This window comes from Pseudopodoces humilis, chromosome 5 (assembly GCF_049639895.1).
Source record: "Pseudopodoces humilis isolate 2021_Gansu_Grassland_sample_001 chromosome 5, ASM4963989v1, whole genome shotgun sequence".
Taxonomy (NCBI): Eukaryota; Metazoa; Chordata; class Aves; order Passeriformes; family Paridae; genus Pseudopodoces; species Pseudopodoces humilis.
Window position 1 is genome coordinate 12610295 of NC_142204.1, and position 15708 is coordinate 12626002.

The 15708-nt window shown below is 39.7% G+C and overlaps 1 protein-coding gene across 1 annotated transcript in view; it reads right to left on the minus strand.

Annotated features, from left to right (window-relative positions):
* The window catches only part of VWF (von Willebrand factor), a 127139-nt gene that overhangs the window by 53848 nt on the left and 57583 nt on the right, over positions 1-15708 (minus strand). The window contains exons 20-27 of the mRNA XM_005532685.3: positions 13169-13307; positions 11507-11641; positions 8011-8160; positions 7223-7363; positions 5515-5634; positions 4814-4970; positions 4098-4256; positions 3027-3162 (exon numbers count right to left, since the gene is read on the minus strand). Coding sequence (XP_005532742.2) covers positions 3027-3162; positions 4098-4256; positions 4814-4970; positions 5515-5634; positions 7223-7363; positions 8011-8160; positions 11507-11641; positions 13169-13307 — 1137 coding nt within the window. The remainder of the gene's footprint in view (positions 1-3026; positions 3163-4097; positions 4257-4813; positions 4971-5514; positions 5635-7222; positions 7364-8010; positions 8161-11506; positions 11642-13168; positions 13308-15708) is intronic.

A 15708-nucleotide genomic window follows, 5' to 3' on the forward strand; every position in this document is an offset into this window, starting at 1 on the left:
TTAACTTTAAAAAGCAATGCTTATAACAAGTCATCCACATATTATAAAAGAACACCGATACAAAACCAAATATCTCAAAACTGCAATGAAACCAAAACATGATGTGAATCATGTTTTTTTCCCCACCCCAATTCCCCACAACTTGCCACATGGTATTGTACACCTAAATCCCCTATGTTCCTGGATGTTTGTTTAGATTCAGGAAACACAACCAACTATAGTGTGTTAGTCAGAGAAAACTCCTTAGAACAGTCTTTAACAGAAAGAGTAAAATCTACGTCTGGAAGCTGCTTAGGAACCACTGAGCATCAGCAGCACAGCAACCTACAGGCCACTGGTGGACTGAACTTGCTGATCTAGTTTGCTTCACAAGGAACCAAAATGTAAGGCAAACTGCAGGCAGCTAACAGCAAGTAAAATCCTAGAGTTGGAGAGATGTTTTACCTCTGATATGACTCAGCAAATTCTGTGCATGGGCCAGGTTTACACAGATTTTAACCTTAACTGAAATTAACAGTCTCTCTACCTCTAAAGTGCTCTACATTCCTGGTGGGTTTTTCTCTTGACTTCATTTTGGTTTGGATACAGCTTTTACACATGTTCATCCTGCACTGTTTCTTATGTCTCTCTTACCTTCTTATTATTTACCATGATTTCTTTTTCAGTCCAGATTTTCATATTAAATGTTTTATTTCAACCATAGATGTTATCTCTTTTTACTTCTATGTCTTACCTCACCATTTCTACTCACATCCATTGGTGCATTTTTCCCTTCCCTTTTCTACCTCAGCTCCCAATTTTCTTTCCTTCTCCTACCTCTGCCTTTTCCACTATTCATTGTTCTGTACCACCATGAACTTTTTCACTTCTGTCACCCTCTACCTTTTATTAACTCATTTATGATTCATCCATCTTTAGCAAGGTTTTAACACTTCTGACCTTCTAATTCCTGGCTGCATGTTTCTCTTTACTTCCTAGAACCACAGAGGGGTTTGGGCTGGAAAAAATCTTTAAAGTATATCTAGTCCAACTCTCCTGCAATGAGCAGGGGTATCTTCAACTAGATCTTGTTGCTCAGAGCCATATCCAGCTTGTCCTTTAATATTTCCAGGGATGGGACATCCACCACCTTTCTGGGCAACTTGTGACAGTGTTTTACCAACCCCTTTGTAAAAAACTTCTTCCTTGTATCTCATATATTTTTTTTTTAAATTGAGCTTAAAACCATCACCCCTTGTTTTGCCCCAACTGGCCCTGCTAAAAACTCTGCACCCATCTTCCCCATAGGCTGAAGCACTGAAAGCTCACATTAAGATCTCCCCAGAGCCTTCTCTTCTCCAACCTGAATATCCCATCCCTCTCTGCCTTTCCTCATAGGAGAGGTGTTCCATCCCTCTGACTAGCTTCACGTCTCAGAGAAAAGAACGTGACTGCACTCAGGCACAGGGTGGAACAGAACCAGTCCATATATTCTCCTTGTCTTACTGGACAGTCCAAGGAACAGAGTAGGAAAAGGTTACAAAAGAGCAACCACCAAAAAACACTTGTTTTCGCTTCCAGAAAAAACCCAGGATGTACAAACTACGTAAGTCAATACTGGAAGAAGGTGCCATTTTCCAGGAAAATACTTCACTTTACGTGTGGCACCTTCATTTAAGTTCTTCTAATTTAAGTGTTGTGTTCTTTTCAAGCTCATTTTAGTGTCTTCCTAATTGCAGAATGCACAGCTACTTTTGGCATTAACATACAGCAACAGAAGATTTATGATTCTACTCCTAGTATGAACAAGACTCTTTGGGTTTCCAATTTCCTTTGGATGTTTGCTATGAAATTCATTTTTGTTCAATATTTTCTATTGTTTGTACAGATGGTGTAGGCATCTAAATTAGGTGACAGCTATGCAAAAGGATGTTTCCCTAGTGAGGTAAGTTTTCCTAATGTTCTGAAATCTTTTGTGAGCAGCAGCCAGTGTATCAACATTTAAGATAAATTATTATGAAGAATTACAAAAATTAGAGAACAGAGACTCATTTAAGAAGACACTTTTTTGACCTTTTGATGGAATTTGGGGCTCTTCATGTGTATTGTTAAAATGTATTTAATTGATCAGCCTAACAGTCTCATGCCCTGGGTTTATAGCTCAGTTGCACACCAGCCCTGGCTAGAGACCAGGAATCGCGAGTTTGTAGCCATTCTGAGCTTCTATGAGGTTCAGAGTACTTGGAGCTAAGGTGTCGGTCTGGGCTAATGGCTGCTGCAGTTTTACAACTCATTCTCCATTAAATCTGATCAGTTTAGAAGTTGGAAAACTATCTTTTATTCATGGCATTATAAGTCACTAGTGAAAATATCCATCCATGCTCCAGATATCCAGAGAATGACAAATTTTCATAATATGCCATGGGGGATTAAACAAAATGCAAACAGTCTCTGCTGCATTGTAACTGAAGGCCCTCATCCTGCCCAGTGCACAGCATCACAATCCCTGTCATCCATTTTATCCTATTTGGAAACGCCTGTATACAGGATCAGACCACGGGTATCACCTTAGTATCTCATGGAAACTGGTTTTCCAGTAATGGGACACAATTCCAACTGCTAATAATCTCAGCAATTTCTAGACAGAGTGCACATTCAGACCTTGCACTACACACAGGAATTTTTAGCACTGGCAGAAGGAAGGAGTCTGACAGCTTTATTGATGTTGAGTCACATATTGCACAAAAAGAAGTGGAACATCTGAAGCCAGGGCCACCTACACATCTGAAAAGGTCATTTTGAAAGGAATTTATGGATTTCACTTGCTTCAATTCAGCTGACATTCTATAATCCCTACTACTGTCACTGAAAATCTTCAGCTCTGGGTTCTCTGTGAAGGGATATTGACATAATGGATGGTTTTCAAGCTTCTTTTGGAGTATATATTTAAAGTTACATCCATAAACTTATTCATGAGGATGTACTTCATCCCTGACCCCTCATCCTACAGAAGGGGGATGCTGGCTCCCTCCACAACCCCATCATACCAAGACTGACAGTGCTGTGGATCATTTCTGTTCAAAACTACTCTCCTTCCATGTGGGATCCTGTCACCTCCAACTGCACACACAGGACATTCTTCTGGACTGACACAATCCAGGGACAGCTCATCGAGTATTTTCCCTGTTTCAAAACAGCAGAGCAGTGTAAAGATGCCAGTTGTCATGAACTGTAAAACTAGTCATGGGGTTAAAAGCAAAACAGTACTTCTGAGGTGAGCTTAAACCTCCTGAATACTCTGTCTGGTGTTGTGGCCACTGCCAACTTGACACCAAGAAGTATCTCTCTTCTTCCCCCGTAATGGCTTTTATTTAGATATTGAAAGCACCTAACCCATTGTAATACCTGCCAGCACCACACAGAAGGTATATATATCTTTAGAACAAAGCATGGAAGATGTCAGGATATCGGTAACTTGGGGGAAATGGCATTTTCCATTTTACATGTTTATTATTTATTTCTCCTCCTATCCTCTACCTTGTTCTGATCAGAAATACCAGGGCCCAGAATAGCTACTTGGGGTCTTAAAATACCGTATTTGTTTCCCCTCTTCCCTTTCTTCTCCCTGTCCCATATTTCCTGTCTTCTTTTTCTTTTTCCTTTTCTACAAGGTAGTTGCTGGAATAGTTAAGCTGCAAGCTGATGCTCATGGGAGGATGCCAGCTGGGCACTTTCAGGAGCATCTTGGAGGTAATAAGCAGGTGAAGGCAATGTGTTTCACTGCTGTAGCTGCCATGAAGCAGAGCATTTTATCAATTCCCAGCACAAATTCATATCCTAGTTTAACCACAGAGTCAACAATCTCTGTTGCCACACAGCCCCTAATCCTCCAGTCTCATCAAGCTGTTCCCATCCTCTCTCATCCTTGCTGGCATGGGTTCATCCTCCTCTTCTGGGCAACACTTCATGCCCTTCACACACTGTGCCCATTTCACAAACCCAAACCAAGATGCCCAACCACCTCCCTCCTCAGGCAGTGAGGAATTGTGGTGAAAACACATCAGTGAACCTGTTACAAAGAAGAAAAGCTGCTTAAATAAATCAAAAGATGGGTTTACCTGCAGGACAGTGCACATGGCATCCTTCCACACACTGCAGAGGACACTCCAAAGGCTGGGGGTGTTGGCATGTGACAGGACAAGCAGGTCCACAGCTATTATATCTCCATTCACACTGATAATCTAATTCCTGCCTATTCAGGTCCTCACAGCTTTGTGCTATGCAAGGGACAGAATCAGAGGAGAAAAAAAAAAAAAAAGTCAAACCACAGTGTATATCCACCATGCCTCTCAGAATTATCTGAGACAAAGCGGACCACATATATCTAGAAAAAGAAAGATTTTCACTTTTAAATACACATTTTTTTATTTTTTTTTTTTACTACATTATTGTTTGACTACAATCAAGGCAGATCACATCTTTTTTCACACAATGAAATACTTGCTCAAGACCAGAAATTCTTAGGTTTGGTAATAGCAAGTGCAACACAACCCCAAACTGTAAACCTTATTTAATGCACATGTACCTCCATATTACTGAAACTATTTCTTCCTCTAGATTTTGTACCACAGGCTATTGCATCCCCTAATTGATGGAACAGGTTTGCCAGGTACAGAAATAAACAGGGCGTGGGAGAGTCAAAAAAGAGCTGTAAACCCAGCCCCATTAATGTGAAATTCTCTGGATGTCCGTGGGAGCAGAGCTAAATCCAACCAGTCTGAGCCAAAACTTTGAACGTTTTCACATAGTTCTGCCTCATGTTTTCTGTACTTACGGCACAGAGTCGCTGACCTCCAGTGAACAGCAACCCCTTTCTGTGCACAGGCGTGTGCGTAGGCTGCGATGGTGTCACAGAAACATGCACAGTCCCCAACAGACTCACAAGCACAAGTGTCGTACAGGCAAATGTCAATGTAGGGCTCTGGATTCACCTACAGGAGAGAAACACAAGGCACAGGACAGTTCATCTCCTTCCTGTACATATTGTTAGCCTTCAGATGGTTTGGCTGCTCCACTTGCCAAGGCTCAAGGTGGCACTTAAATCAGTGCAAATCTTTCTGCTGATGTCAGCAAGGATGGCAGTTTGTGATCACTTAATATTTTTAAGCCTTGTCCCCATTCCTCTCATGCAGCAGATTGGGTATAATACAGCCTGAATGGCATTGCATTGGCTCAGCTCCCCCTTCCCTCAAACCTCAACCCTTAGGCCTTACTTCATGTGCAGTCTCTGGACTGTGCAGTAAAATTTCCCTTGGGAAGAAGTTACTTCATAACTTAATAGGTGCATTTTCCCATAAGGATGCATTTTCCCATAAAGCATCAGCTACAGGACAAGGTGAGAGATTGAGAACACCAGCAAGTCTGCACCAAGTCCAGTGTGCTGTCAGCACAACTATGTTTTTCCCTCAGCTGTAATCAATGCCAGTAAAGATCATGTAGCATTGAAGAATGTGAAACATGTGACCCAGTACTCACCAATTTTGTGCATTCTTCAAAGACATTTCCAGACAAAATGCTGCATGATGTTTCTACCATCATCTGCTTCACTATGTTTCCACCACACAGTGGAGACATCAAGGTCTGTTCCAGGTTGGGCTTAATATTGTAAGAGACAAGTAGAGATTACATTAGCCTTGTCTTCAGGACCTTGGGAGTCTTCAAATTGAAGTAGGAGACTCACTAGCAAAGGAAATTGTTTCTTTGACTAATGTTTCAACCTGCTGTACAACATACATAGATCCTGCTGCAGCAGAGCAGATCACCTCCTTGATTTTCTCCAGCTCTTACTTGTATCCTGAAGTTTTAACTCAGGTATTTTGATAACAGGAAGACCCACTGTACCAAACACCCATCCTGACAAATGATTATCCACAACTCCTCAGAAGGTCCATGAGACTTAAAAATATGATCAGATTTCAGCAGACAATATCCAAGGCCACTGCTGAATAAAAACAGCTCAGTATTCCCTCCTCCCATTTAATTTATCTAAGAACAAGGAGCACTAGCATTGACAGGGAATTTAACACAGCAACACCCTGCAGGTCCTGTCCTGTGCCTATGACAGTGAAATGAGAAGCTGCTCCTTCTCAGTCTGACACTGCGGCCTCACTCCTCAGTACTGCACCTTCTTACTGCACTTCAATCAAGTCATATGAAAAAAAGTGACATTCAGCAAAGTAATATTCTGGCTATGTCACACTGGCAGATAATGAGCAACTACCCCAGAAGATTTCACACGATCAAGAATAAATGCTTCAGTGTATTTTTCTGGTAATTTAAATCTTGTAAGAAAAGATCTAAAGAAGGATTTTTCCACCCTCCTGCCTCTGATCACTTGGACAAATTTTCAAGGAAAAAAAAAAATCAGCTGAATTAAATGCTTTGTTTTACAAATGTCAAAACAAGTTGTTTTCAAGGTGTTTCCTTGCACATTTCATTTGGAAATACTTAGGGCTTCATTTGTCAGCTACATACAGATTTATTATTCAATATCATTCTTGCAAAACTCTGCATTTGGAAAACAGGAGGCAGACTCTTATGTGTAGTATAATTAGTATCCCAAGAAATGCCCAGCACTGGGACATAGATAACACTTTTAGAAAGAAGCTATCCTCCCCAAAATTCACAGGCAATGATGGATGGCAATAAGGTCTCCCATCCCCTCCTGTATCCTGCTTTTTCTGTTCAAGCCTTTCTAACCTGAAAATAAAAACTGAATGTTCTTTACTAAAAAAAAATAAATCATACAGAAATTAACCTATGTATTCCATGCTTTGTAATGGAGAGACTAAGATATCTTGGCATATAGAAATTTGAATAGGAAAAAATAAAATTTTTATCTGAACTCCCCCTGTCTGAAAATTATAGCTATTTTTTTTAAGATTAAACTCTAAAATGAGATTTCCAGTGATAGCTGGATTTCAAGCATCTGGGCTGGATAACTCTAGGAACAGTCTCTACCATACAAATTGGCTATTTTAACATTCCTCTGAAGCCAGGCAGCCCAGAGGCTTTACTTAAGTTAATTGACCTTTCACCAGATTTAAAGAAATAATACTATTTGGAAAAAACATGGAGGAAGGAGTTAATTTCTATGTATTTTAATCCTTTCAAAGCTCTCTGTCCATTCTTCAGTGTAACTGTAACCTACACTAATTAGTTTTCACAGTTCATTCACAATCACCTTTGCAACATCAGCACAGCGGGAATTAACTTTCCAAGAATTCCCAAAGTCAACTGGATCTACTTCAAGATGTTCACTGCTGCTGGTCAAATCATTGTTTTGGATTCCATCAAAATTTCCACACAGACCACACACTTGATCCTTGCAGGGAAAAAAACACAGAAAGCATTAATCTTACATCTGTAGACCAGTTTAAGGTTTTGTTAAGAAGTCTTTTTAGCCTGGTGCTTTAATGCCATGAAGTTTAAAAACGGAATTACTCATGGCCTTGCCAAGGCCACTAAAACAGACAGTCTCTCCCAAAGAGCGTGTGGCTCCCATTCCCATTCTGCTTTACTGAAAGCAGGACCATGCTGTCCCCAAGGCCTCCAGAAAGCAGGACTGCTCTAATGAGCAGTGCCCTGTGGCTCGGCTTGGAGTGTATCCCTCCAATCCCATTTAATTTTTGGAGATCGCTGCCCTATCACCATCACCAGTAAATCTGGCTCTTTATGTTGATCTTCTTGAATGCAGAAGAAATCCCTCAAGGTATGGTTATTGTGAGGCCCCACAGCACTCATTCTTTCTGTCATAATTCATTTCCAATGACCCAGGATTTGGCACTTATAGTTGAACAACCAGGAAAATAAGGCGGTCCTTCAGTATTACCAAACAACCCCTACATTTTTGAACAAGTTCCTAATATTTCATTAAAATCTACATTTTGAAAAAAGAGAAAAAGCTGTTCCCCAGGAACAGGTTAAGTGCAATCTTTAGTGAGAATAAGAAGTGAAGCAAAAAACACTTACTTTGAAATTGCCTTTTAAGATAATGGAGACTCCCATGGCCAGGTCCCAGGTCACACTGATGCTTTTGCCCAGTAAAACAATGTAATAACGGCCAGACTTGATGACATCTAAATTATCATTTTCACCCTTTGGAGGTACCCTGATGTTTACCTGAATGAGAGAAACACATTGTGCTATCAGCAGTGTCTCTCATGTTTTAAAGTAGGTGATTTTCCAGTGGGACACATTACCAGGTGCTTCCAATCATCCTGTTCTCCAGAGAGTTTCCGTGCACTATCCAGATACTCCAGAGAAAACCAGAATTTTGGGATACAAGTACAATATTTCAATCTCATCCCATTTCCAAAGTCTTTGAATGTGGTCCCAGGGTATAACACAACATATGAAGGAGGGCTGATAAAGACAGGTTGTACTAAATTAATTACCAGTTTAGTATTGGTCACTAGTTCACTGAATAATTACATGTTGGTTTGGGCTTTTTTATTATTTTATTTTTAGGAAGCTTAACATTTAAATTCTGTTCTTCCGGTTCCACTGTAATGAGAACTGGGAGAACCACTCATATCAGTGGCCTCTGAAAGACCAGTCTTATTCTGGAGTCAGGAAGGACTTTCTTCCCAACAACTACACCAACAAGAAAAACCCAGAGAGATTCCTTTCAGTGTCAATTCATTTTTTCCATCACTTTCCCTTCCCCTGTGTGCCTCTTTCTTTTTCCATCTGGCTGCAAATTCACTGCCTCCAGCTACTAAAAATTTAAGAGATTAATTTAAAATGCTCTCTTTCAAACCACAATCCCCTTTCTATGGGATCTCTAATAGGAATATTAGCCACATTTGGAAAGAAAAGTCTGGCATGGCTGCTACTTTAAGCACCATTAATGCATTAACTACGTAGTTCTGGAAGAGGCAGATGAAAATTTTCAATCAGTACAGATAGAAATTAATGTAAGGGAGAAAGAAGAGTCCAGAAACCATTCACCCACTCTCCTCCTTTGAGGGCAAAATATTTCCTTATCCCACTTTCTTATATTTCCTTATCCCATTTCTTTCTTGCTCAAGTCAGTAAAAGTTCAGCACCATAATGCAATTCTTTTCATCTCTGAGTTATCATCAGAAACATTTTTCCCAGAGAAGACAGTTTACATCTTCCATGGGTTTCTTAAGAAGAACTTCAGTGTCTTTAGGGAAGATATTAAAAGATATTTTAGGTACTGAAAACTTTTTAACTTTCTCCTATGCCCAACATATTACTACACAATATAGTCACTTGACCACTTAAAATTCTAGAACAGTCTTTGTCTTTACAAATTCAGAGGATTCCAAAAAACAGAAGAGGACAAAGTTCAGCTGGGGGGTTGACATAAATTACAGAATTTTTATTTATGGAGGCTTTTTGCCCAGCCATGAAATAATAAACTTTTGACCTTGCGAACTTGCAGTTTTGTTTCAGAAAAGCAAAAATTATTTCATTTTTTTTAAAATGTCAGCCAGAACTGTAACATGTCAATTAAACCCCTACTTAGCAGCAGCAGTAGAAGCTGGTCCCAAAACATATCATCTTAAAACAATGTTAATTTGAAACATTTTAATGTTTCAAAAAAACCCCTATATTCTATATATATACTATATAATACTATATATATACACTATATAATACTAATTCTTCTGCTTACTTCCAAGGATTCTTGTGGAAAAGGAGTGTAGAAAGTCATCACTGAATAAGAATTTGCCTAAGATCTCCGTATCAGTTGGTTTTCCTTAATGTCTTTTGGTTGTTGTTATTTTAAGCAAACCTGCTCTAGATATTATTACACTGAGCCTTAAACTCTCTGAAAAGACAGCTAAAAATTCTCTCAGGGTCATATGGACAGTGCTGTAATACAGACCTAGGTCTTACAAGGTCAGGCTCTCTCAGGAACCACTCTCTGATGCTGGAGCTGCTAGATGCCTAAATCACCTGCTGTTTTCTTCTGGCCTTTCTTACGTATCCAAATGGAATCACAGCTTTTCTGAAAATCTGTCACCTAAAGAAGCTTTCAGACAAAGCCCAGCTCAATGGAATGATCCCTGTACTGCTATTCACTCTCACCCAAGCCAGGGATTCTTTAGCAGTAGAAATAAAGCACAGGACAACCAATATGTCTTGTGTTCATTTCTGCAGCACCCAAAGCCTACGTGGGTCCTATGCTGTCAAGGTGCATAGACACGTTTAATAAAAGTTTTTGTGTTCCTGCCAAGGTTCAGTGGCAATTTGCAGGCAATTCCAAACCTGGTACAACTTTGCCTGTGAACCCAAAACAAGGCAAATGTAGAGTGGGTTCACATTTCACTAGGAACTTTTTTGCAAATCTCTGGTCCAGACACCAGCTCAGAGCACAGGACTTCTGAAAAGGCAACGACTGAAACAATAATCCACTGCAGCTCTGCAGTGGTTGAGCTCACAGGCAGCATGAGTTGTTACAGTGCTCAAGGCAAAGCCCCCTGGAAAGCTCATTTCCTGCTGGGAAGAGACATTGGAGGTGGAAGTGATCCTTGGTTAATTCTTCCATGTTTGTTAGTAGCAAAAGGGAAGAAAAAGAAGAATATAGTCGGGTGGATATTCCATCCAGCAATTTAACAGGGTGAAGGACAGCTGACATTTCAGCATCAACTTGTTTGAGCAGTGACTTTTTTTGTGTGTGTTTGCTTAGTCCTTCAGATTGCTAAATTAGCTCTGATGTTTTACTAGCCACAGGTCGGTCATTTCTTAACTCTTCCTAGCACTTCAAGTTGCTGGAAACAAGCTTTGACAAACCATGTCTAGAAAGAGTCTGTGGCATCCAATATATGAATGACATGGAGCTGTTGGAATGAGTCCAGAGGAGGCTATCAAGATGATCAGGGGGCTGGAGCACCTCTGTTGTGAAAAGACTGAAAAAGTGGGAATTGTTCAGCCTAAAGAAGAGAAGGCTCCAGGAAGACCTTATTGCAGCCTTCCAGTAGCTAAAGGGATTACAAAAGAGAAAGAGACTCTTTTCAAGGGTCTGGTGTGGGACAAGGGAAAATGGCCTCACACTGACAGAGAGGAGGTTTAGATGGGATATCAGGAAGAAATTCTTCCCTGTGAGGGTGGTGAAGCTCTGGCACAGGTTGCGCAGAGATGCTGAGGCTGCCCCATCTCTGGAAGTGTTCCAGGCCAGGTTGGATGGGGCTCTGAGCAACCTGGTCTAGTGGAAGGTGTCCCTGCTTATGGCAGGGGAGTAGAACTGGGTAATCTTTCAGGTCCCTTCCAACCCAAACCATTCTATGATTATCTGAGATAAACTGATTGGCATTAAGCAGAAATACCAAAATAGCATATACTTCTGGAAATAAAATGGATAAATATAAACCTGCTAATCTGTTCATTTTATTATCAAGAATCCCTGAGCATGAGGTCATTCCTGCCTCAGTTTACTGAACAATCTGAAATTATTTTCCCAAAAAAATAGGAAAGAAAAAGGAAGAGTACATACGTTTCCATTAAACAGTTCTATTTCCCCTCCTTCATACAAAATGATAACCCTTTTGGTGCACTTTTCTCCAGTGAAGCCACAACCTTCATTCGAAATGAGTATCTGGAATGTTCCAGAGTCACCCTTGCAGAAGTCCTATCAGATAAGAAAATAAATGAGTCAGTAATGCAGAGTATTTGAAAAACACATACAGGGAAAATATAGAGAAAAAAGAAGCCTCAAACAACACTGTTTAATCTGTGGTCAATAGGATATATACTGGCACGCCATGTTCATTTAGTTTATGCTTAGCACTGATATTCATGTGTTCCATCTCTTAAGTGGGGCACACTCTGTCAGTAACACACATGCATAATTTGGAGAGTATTTTTTGGCAGGGAGAATCCACAGTGTTACTCTATGTGTGATATTTAAGATGTATGATGGGCACAGGGCATATCTGAATACACAGCTTAATGTATTTGATTTTCTTCTAAGTCAAATATTTCTGAGATCCTCGGAGAGTTCATACTGCATTTATATGATAACTCATATCTCTCTGGCCTTTTAGATTTTATTTTTTGGTTGTGTTCATTTTTATCAGTACACACCTTTTAAGAAAAAGGCCCTGTGTGGAGCTCTCTGTGTCTGTCATTTAAGGAAAACAGACCTAAATTCCATTTTAAGTAGATATGTAGTAGCATATGGTATTGCTGCCCATAAGACCTTTACACAGAGCTCTCAGTAGTGGCAAAGCAATCACTCCTCAAACATAATCCAGCTGGCATCAAGGTGGGAGCATATTTCAAAGACCTGGCAGAGGCAAGTAGATCATACCTTCCTCCATAAGCAGAACTGCAAGGAGGAATGTGCCTCATGAGGACTCTGTAGGGAAAAGAGTATTCCACCCAAGAAACACATCACACTGTAACTGCAGAATACAGCTGTTATCAATCAGCACTTAATCCATCTAGTTTTAAACTCAATTTTCAGATGAATCCTTGTTTGCACAGACGTTTCTAAATACATGATAATTTGCGTGTAGATGAGCCTTTATCTTGGTTAACTCTAAATTCTGGCTGCATTCACAAATCTAAAGTTGGCTTTAGTGTGCTCTGCCTGTATCCCCCTCTCCTCCTCGCTGTGAGGAAAATGGATATTGTCAGGGTTCTCCAAGCAGGTGGTGCATGGAACAAGACAGGGACCATACTGAAGGGAATGAGCAGAGCCTATGCTCTGGGTGTATTTACAGAAGGTTCACTGAGCATATTCCTTGTCTCACTCAGCCAGACAGCAAACTTCCACTACAGGATAAAGAGGAAAAGAAGAAAACACTGGTTTGTGGGTAGCCACAATTCCATTTTAAAGATGAGATTCAGACAGCTCTGCTCTGTACCAAGGTGTTCTCATAAGGTTCACAATGACCAGCTGGGCACATGACAGCCTGATTTCTATGGAACACAATGCACACTTCAAAATTCTCAAGACATCTCTTCAGAGATGTCTTGAGAATTAATAATTAATTCTAAGAATAGAGCATTAATAAGGTCTATTCTTCTCTACTATACATCTGACTTAGTAATTAGAAATAGTTAACTGTGCTTTATCCAACACTGGGCTTCTCACCTGGTGTCAAACTCTTTTTATATGATTGGGCGGTTTTAGCATTTGACATATTCTTACCTGAGCTAACACATATTGGCAGTTTCCTGGAAACCTGTATTTCAATCCATCAAATGTCAAGTAATGAGCTGTACCAATAGCAGTGCAGGTGCCATCACAGAGATTTTTGGTGCACTCCCACTTCCTCCCCTGGCACATGCTGTAACAAAAAAGGAAGCAGTTGTCCTTATCTCAATGTAAATAACAAGCAAGAGAATGAAAAGTGTTTTAGGCAAAGTGAAAGTGCCACAGACTCTGCCTCCTGGAGGTCTCTAACACCAGATGAGAGGTTCTCTCATTAACATAAATCACCATATGTTAGCAGTGGGTGCATAAATCCAAACAGTGCATTAAGATTAAATGAATAAAGGATGTGTTTCTCTGTTTCTTATAAGCTGTGTGTAGGACTCTGCATGGTTTGAATTTCCCTGTTACAAAATAGGTCAGGACAGAGTCTGCTGCAATATTCTTTCATACTAGAATTTTATTTAGGATACGCTGGTCTGCTCCAAGTACCCTTTTAGCAAAACAGTGCATCCACCACTCTTTTCCTTTCCCAGAGCTATCCTGGGGGACCACAACCTTGCTACAGAAGCTGCAAATATGAAAGGGGAACTTTCCCTTGACATCCACAGGCTTTTGATCAGTGAAAATAAATTGATTTGCTAACTAGCAAAAGGATGAGCAAATAAAATACAACCCACAATCACTGGAGAGTTAGAATACCATTTGACACGATATCTAATAATTATAATTTAATAATTAATTAGGATTAATAATTAATTAATAAGGACGGCAAAACATTAATCCACTAAATGCTCCATGAATGCAGATAGATATCATCACTGCCCCAGGAATTTTCTAATCAAGCTCTGTGAGGACAGGGAAAGAGGAATTCTATCCATGCTTTACAGACATAAAAACTTCAAGTATTTTCCCAAGATCAAATTGCTACCCAAAGGAAAAACCGGGCACTGAACTGAGTTCTCTAATAATGCCTTAACCTTAGCATAAACATTATTTAATCCTGGTAACATTTCACATCATAATAAATATTGTGCAAGACATTTTCTTCAAAGAATGAAATTTCAGTAACATGAAACCTCTTGCCCACCCCCCCCTTCTATGAATTCTGTGCTAACAGTTAGACAAGAGCAAGATCTTGTAAATACGTGCATGGACAGATTATAAGGGGCGTGGGGTGGTTAAATTCAGATTAGCAATTTTCTGCTGAGCGCTGCTGCACAAGTGTGACTCCAAGATTTTCATTGAGCTTCATAATGAATTCCCAATACATTGCATAACAGAAGGTTTGCCACTGGCTTAGGCTTGGAGACATTCCATTGTTCATGAATTAGGGTCTCCCATATGTCAAGTCAGATGTAAATGCCAAATCTGACACCTCTGGCTCATATATTGCCTTTGCAGGTGTTCACATCTGGCTAAGAACAAGTGAGAATGAGAACTCCTGCAACAGCAGTACAAAAAGCAAAAGAAAAGGAAGATCTCAACCTCCAAAATGCAGACTCTCAATCAATTCTCAAAGCAATAGTAATTTCCTATATCACTTTCTAAATGACATTTGACTTGATATTTGCTGAGAACTATCAGGAAACTTCTCGAAGTCACATAGTTCAAAAACGCCCTAGTGACATTTTTGAAGGGACCTTATTTCCAATTTTACATTCACATTCCCAAAAAACACCTAAAATTTGAGGAAGAACTTTTTATTAATGAGAAAAAGGCTTATTTCTTACATTTTCTTGACCCTGATATTGAAGGAAATTCTATGTATTTCAGGAAATATAATTTATAATGGTATTGCCAGAATTAAGTGGGCAGTTACAAGAATAAAGCAACACACTTGTGACTACTTTAAGATCCAAGGTTATAGGAATAATTGAAAATATAAAGGCTGATCATGGTTATTGAGAGGAACCTTTCAAATTTATTAACACTGAAGAGTTTCACGCTGTACTCTTCTTGTTTCAATAAAATTTTCACAGTGTCTATTTTTCAGCTGAATCACTTTTACCTAAATGCAATGTAAGCAGGTTATAGAATATGTATCTAGACAAAAACACCCATTTCTCTTCCATCTCTTTCCCTTTCAAGCCTATTTTCCCCCAAGTTTCATTACAGTACATGGATGCACATTGTTATATGTAGCTCCAAAGGAAAGAAATGAAACAAAACACTGGGAGGTCAGTACTTCCATATAAAACCTTAATCCAAGGCTTACTTAGGCTAGTTCAGAGCAGTCCCACTAGCTAAAAAATGCAAATCTTGAAATCAAATTTGTTATTCAAATAGCAGCATACCAAACAAAAATCAAGCCTTGGACTATGCAGTGGTGCTGATTCTCTGACCCAACTCTCCCCAGTCATACAGAGAATGATAAACATTGCTCCTGGGATTGCCACAGAGCTGGACAGGGACATTTAGGGTAGAATACATAACAGATTCTCAAGTATGAATTTAAAAGAAAACAGATTTCTCACACTGCTAGTGGCTGAATGTCCTATACCCTGGACTTTTGGAGCTCTGAAGGAAAGAGCCAT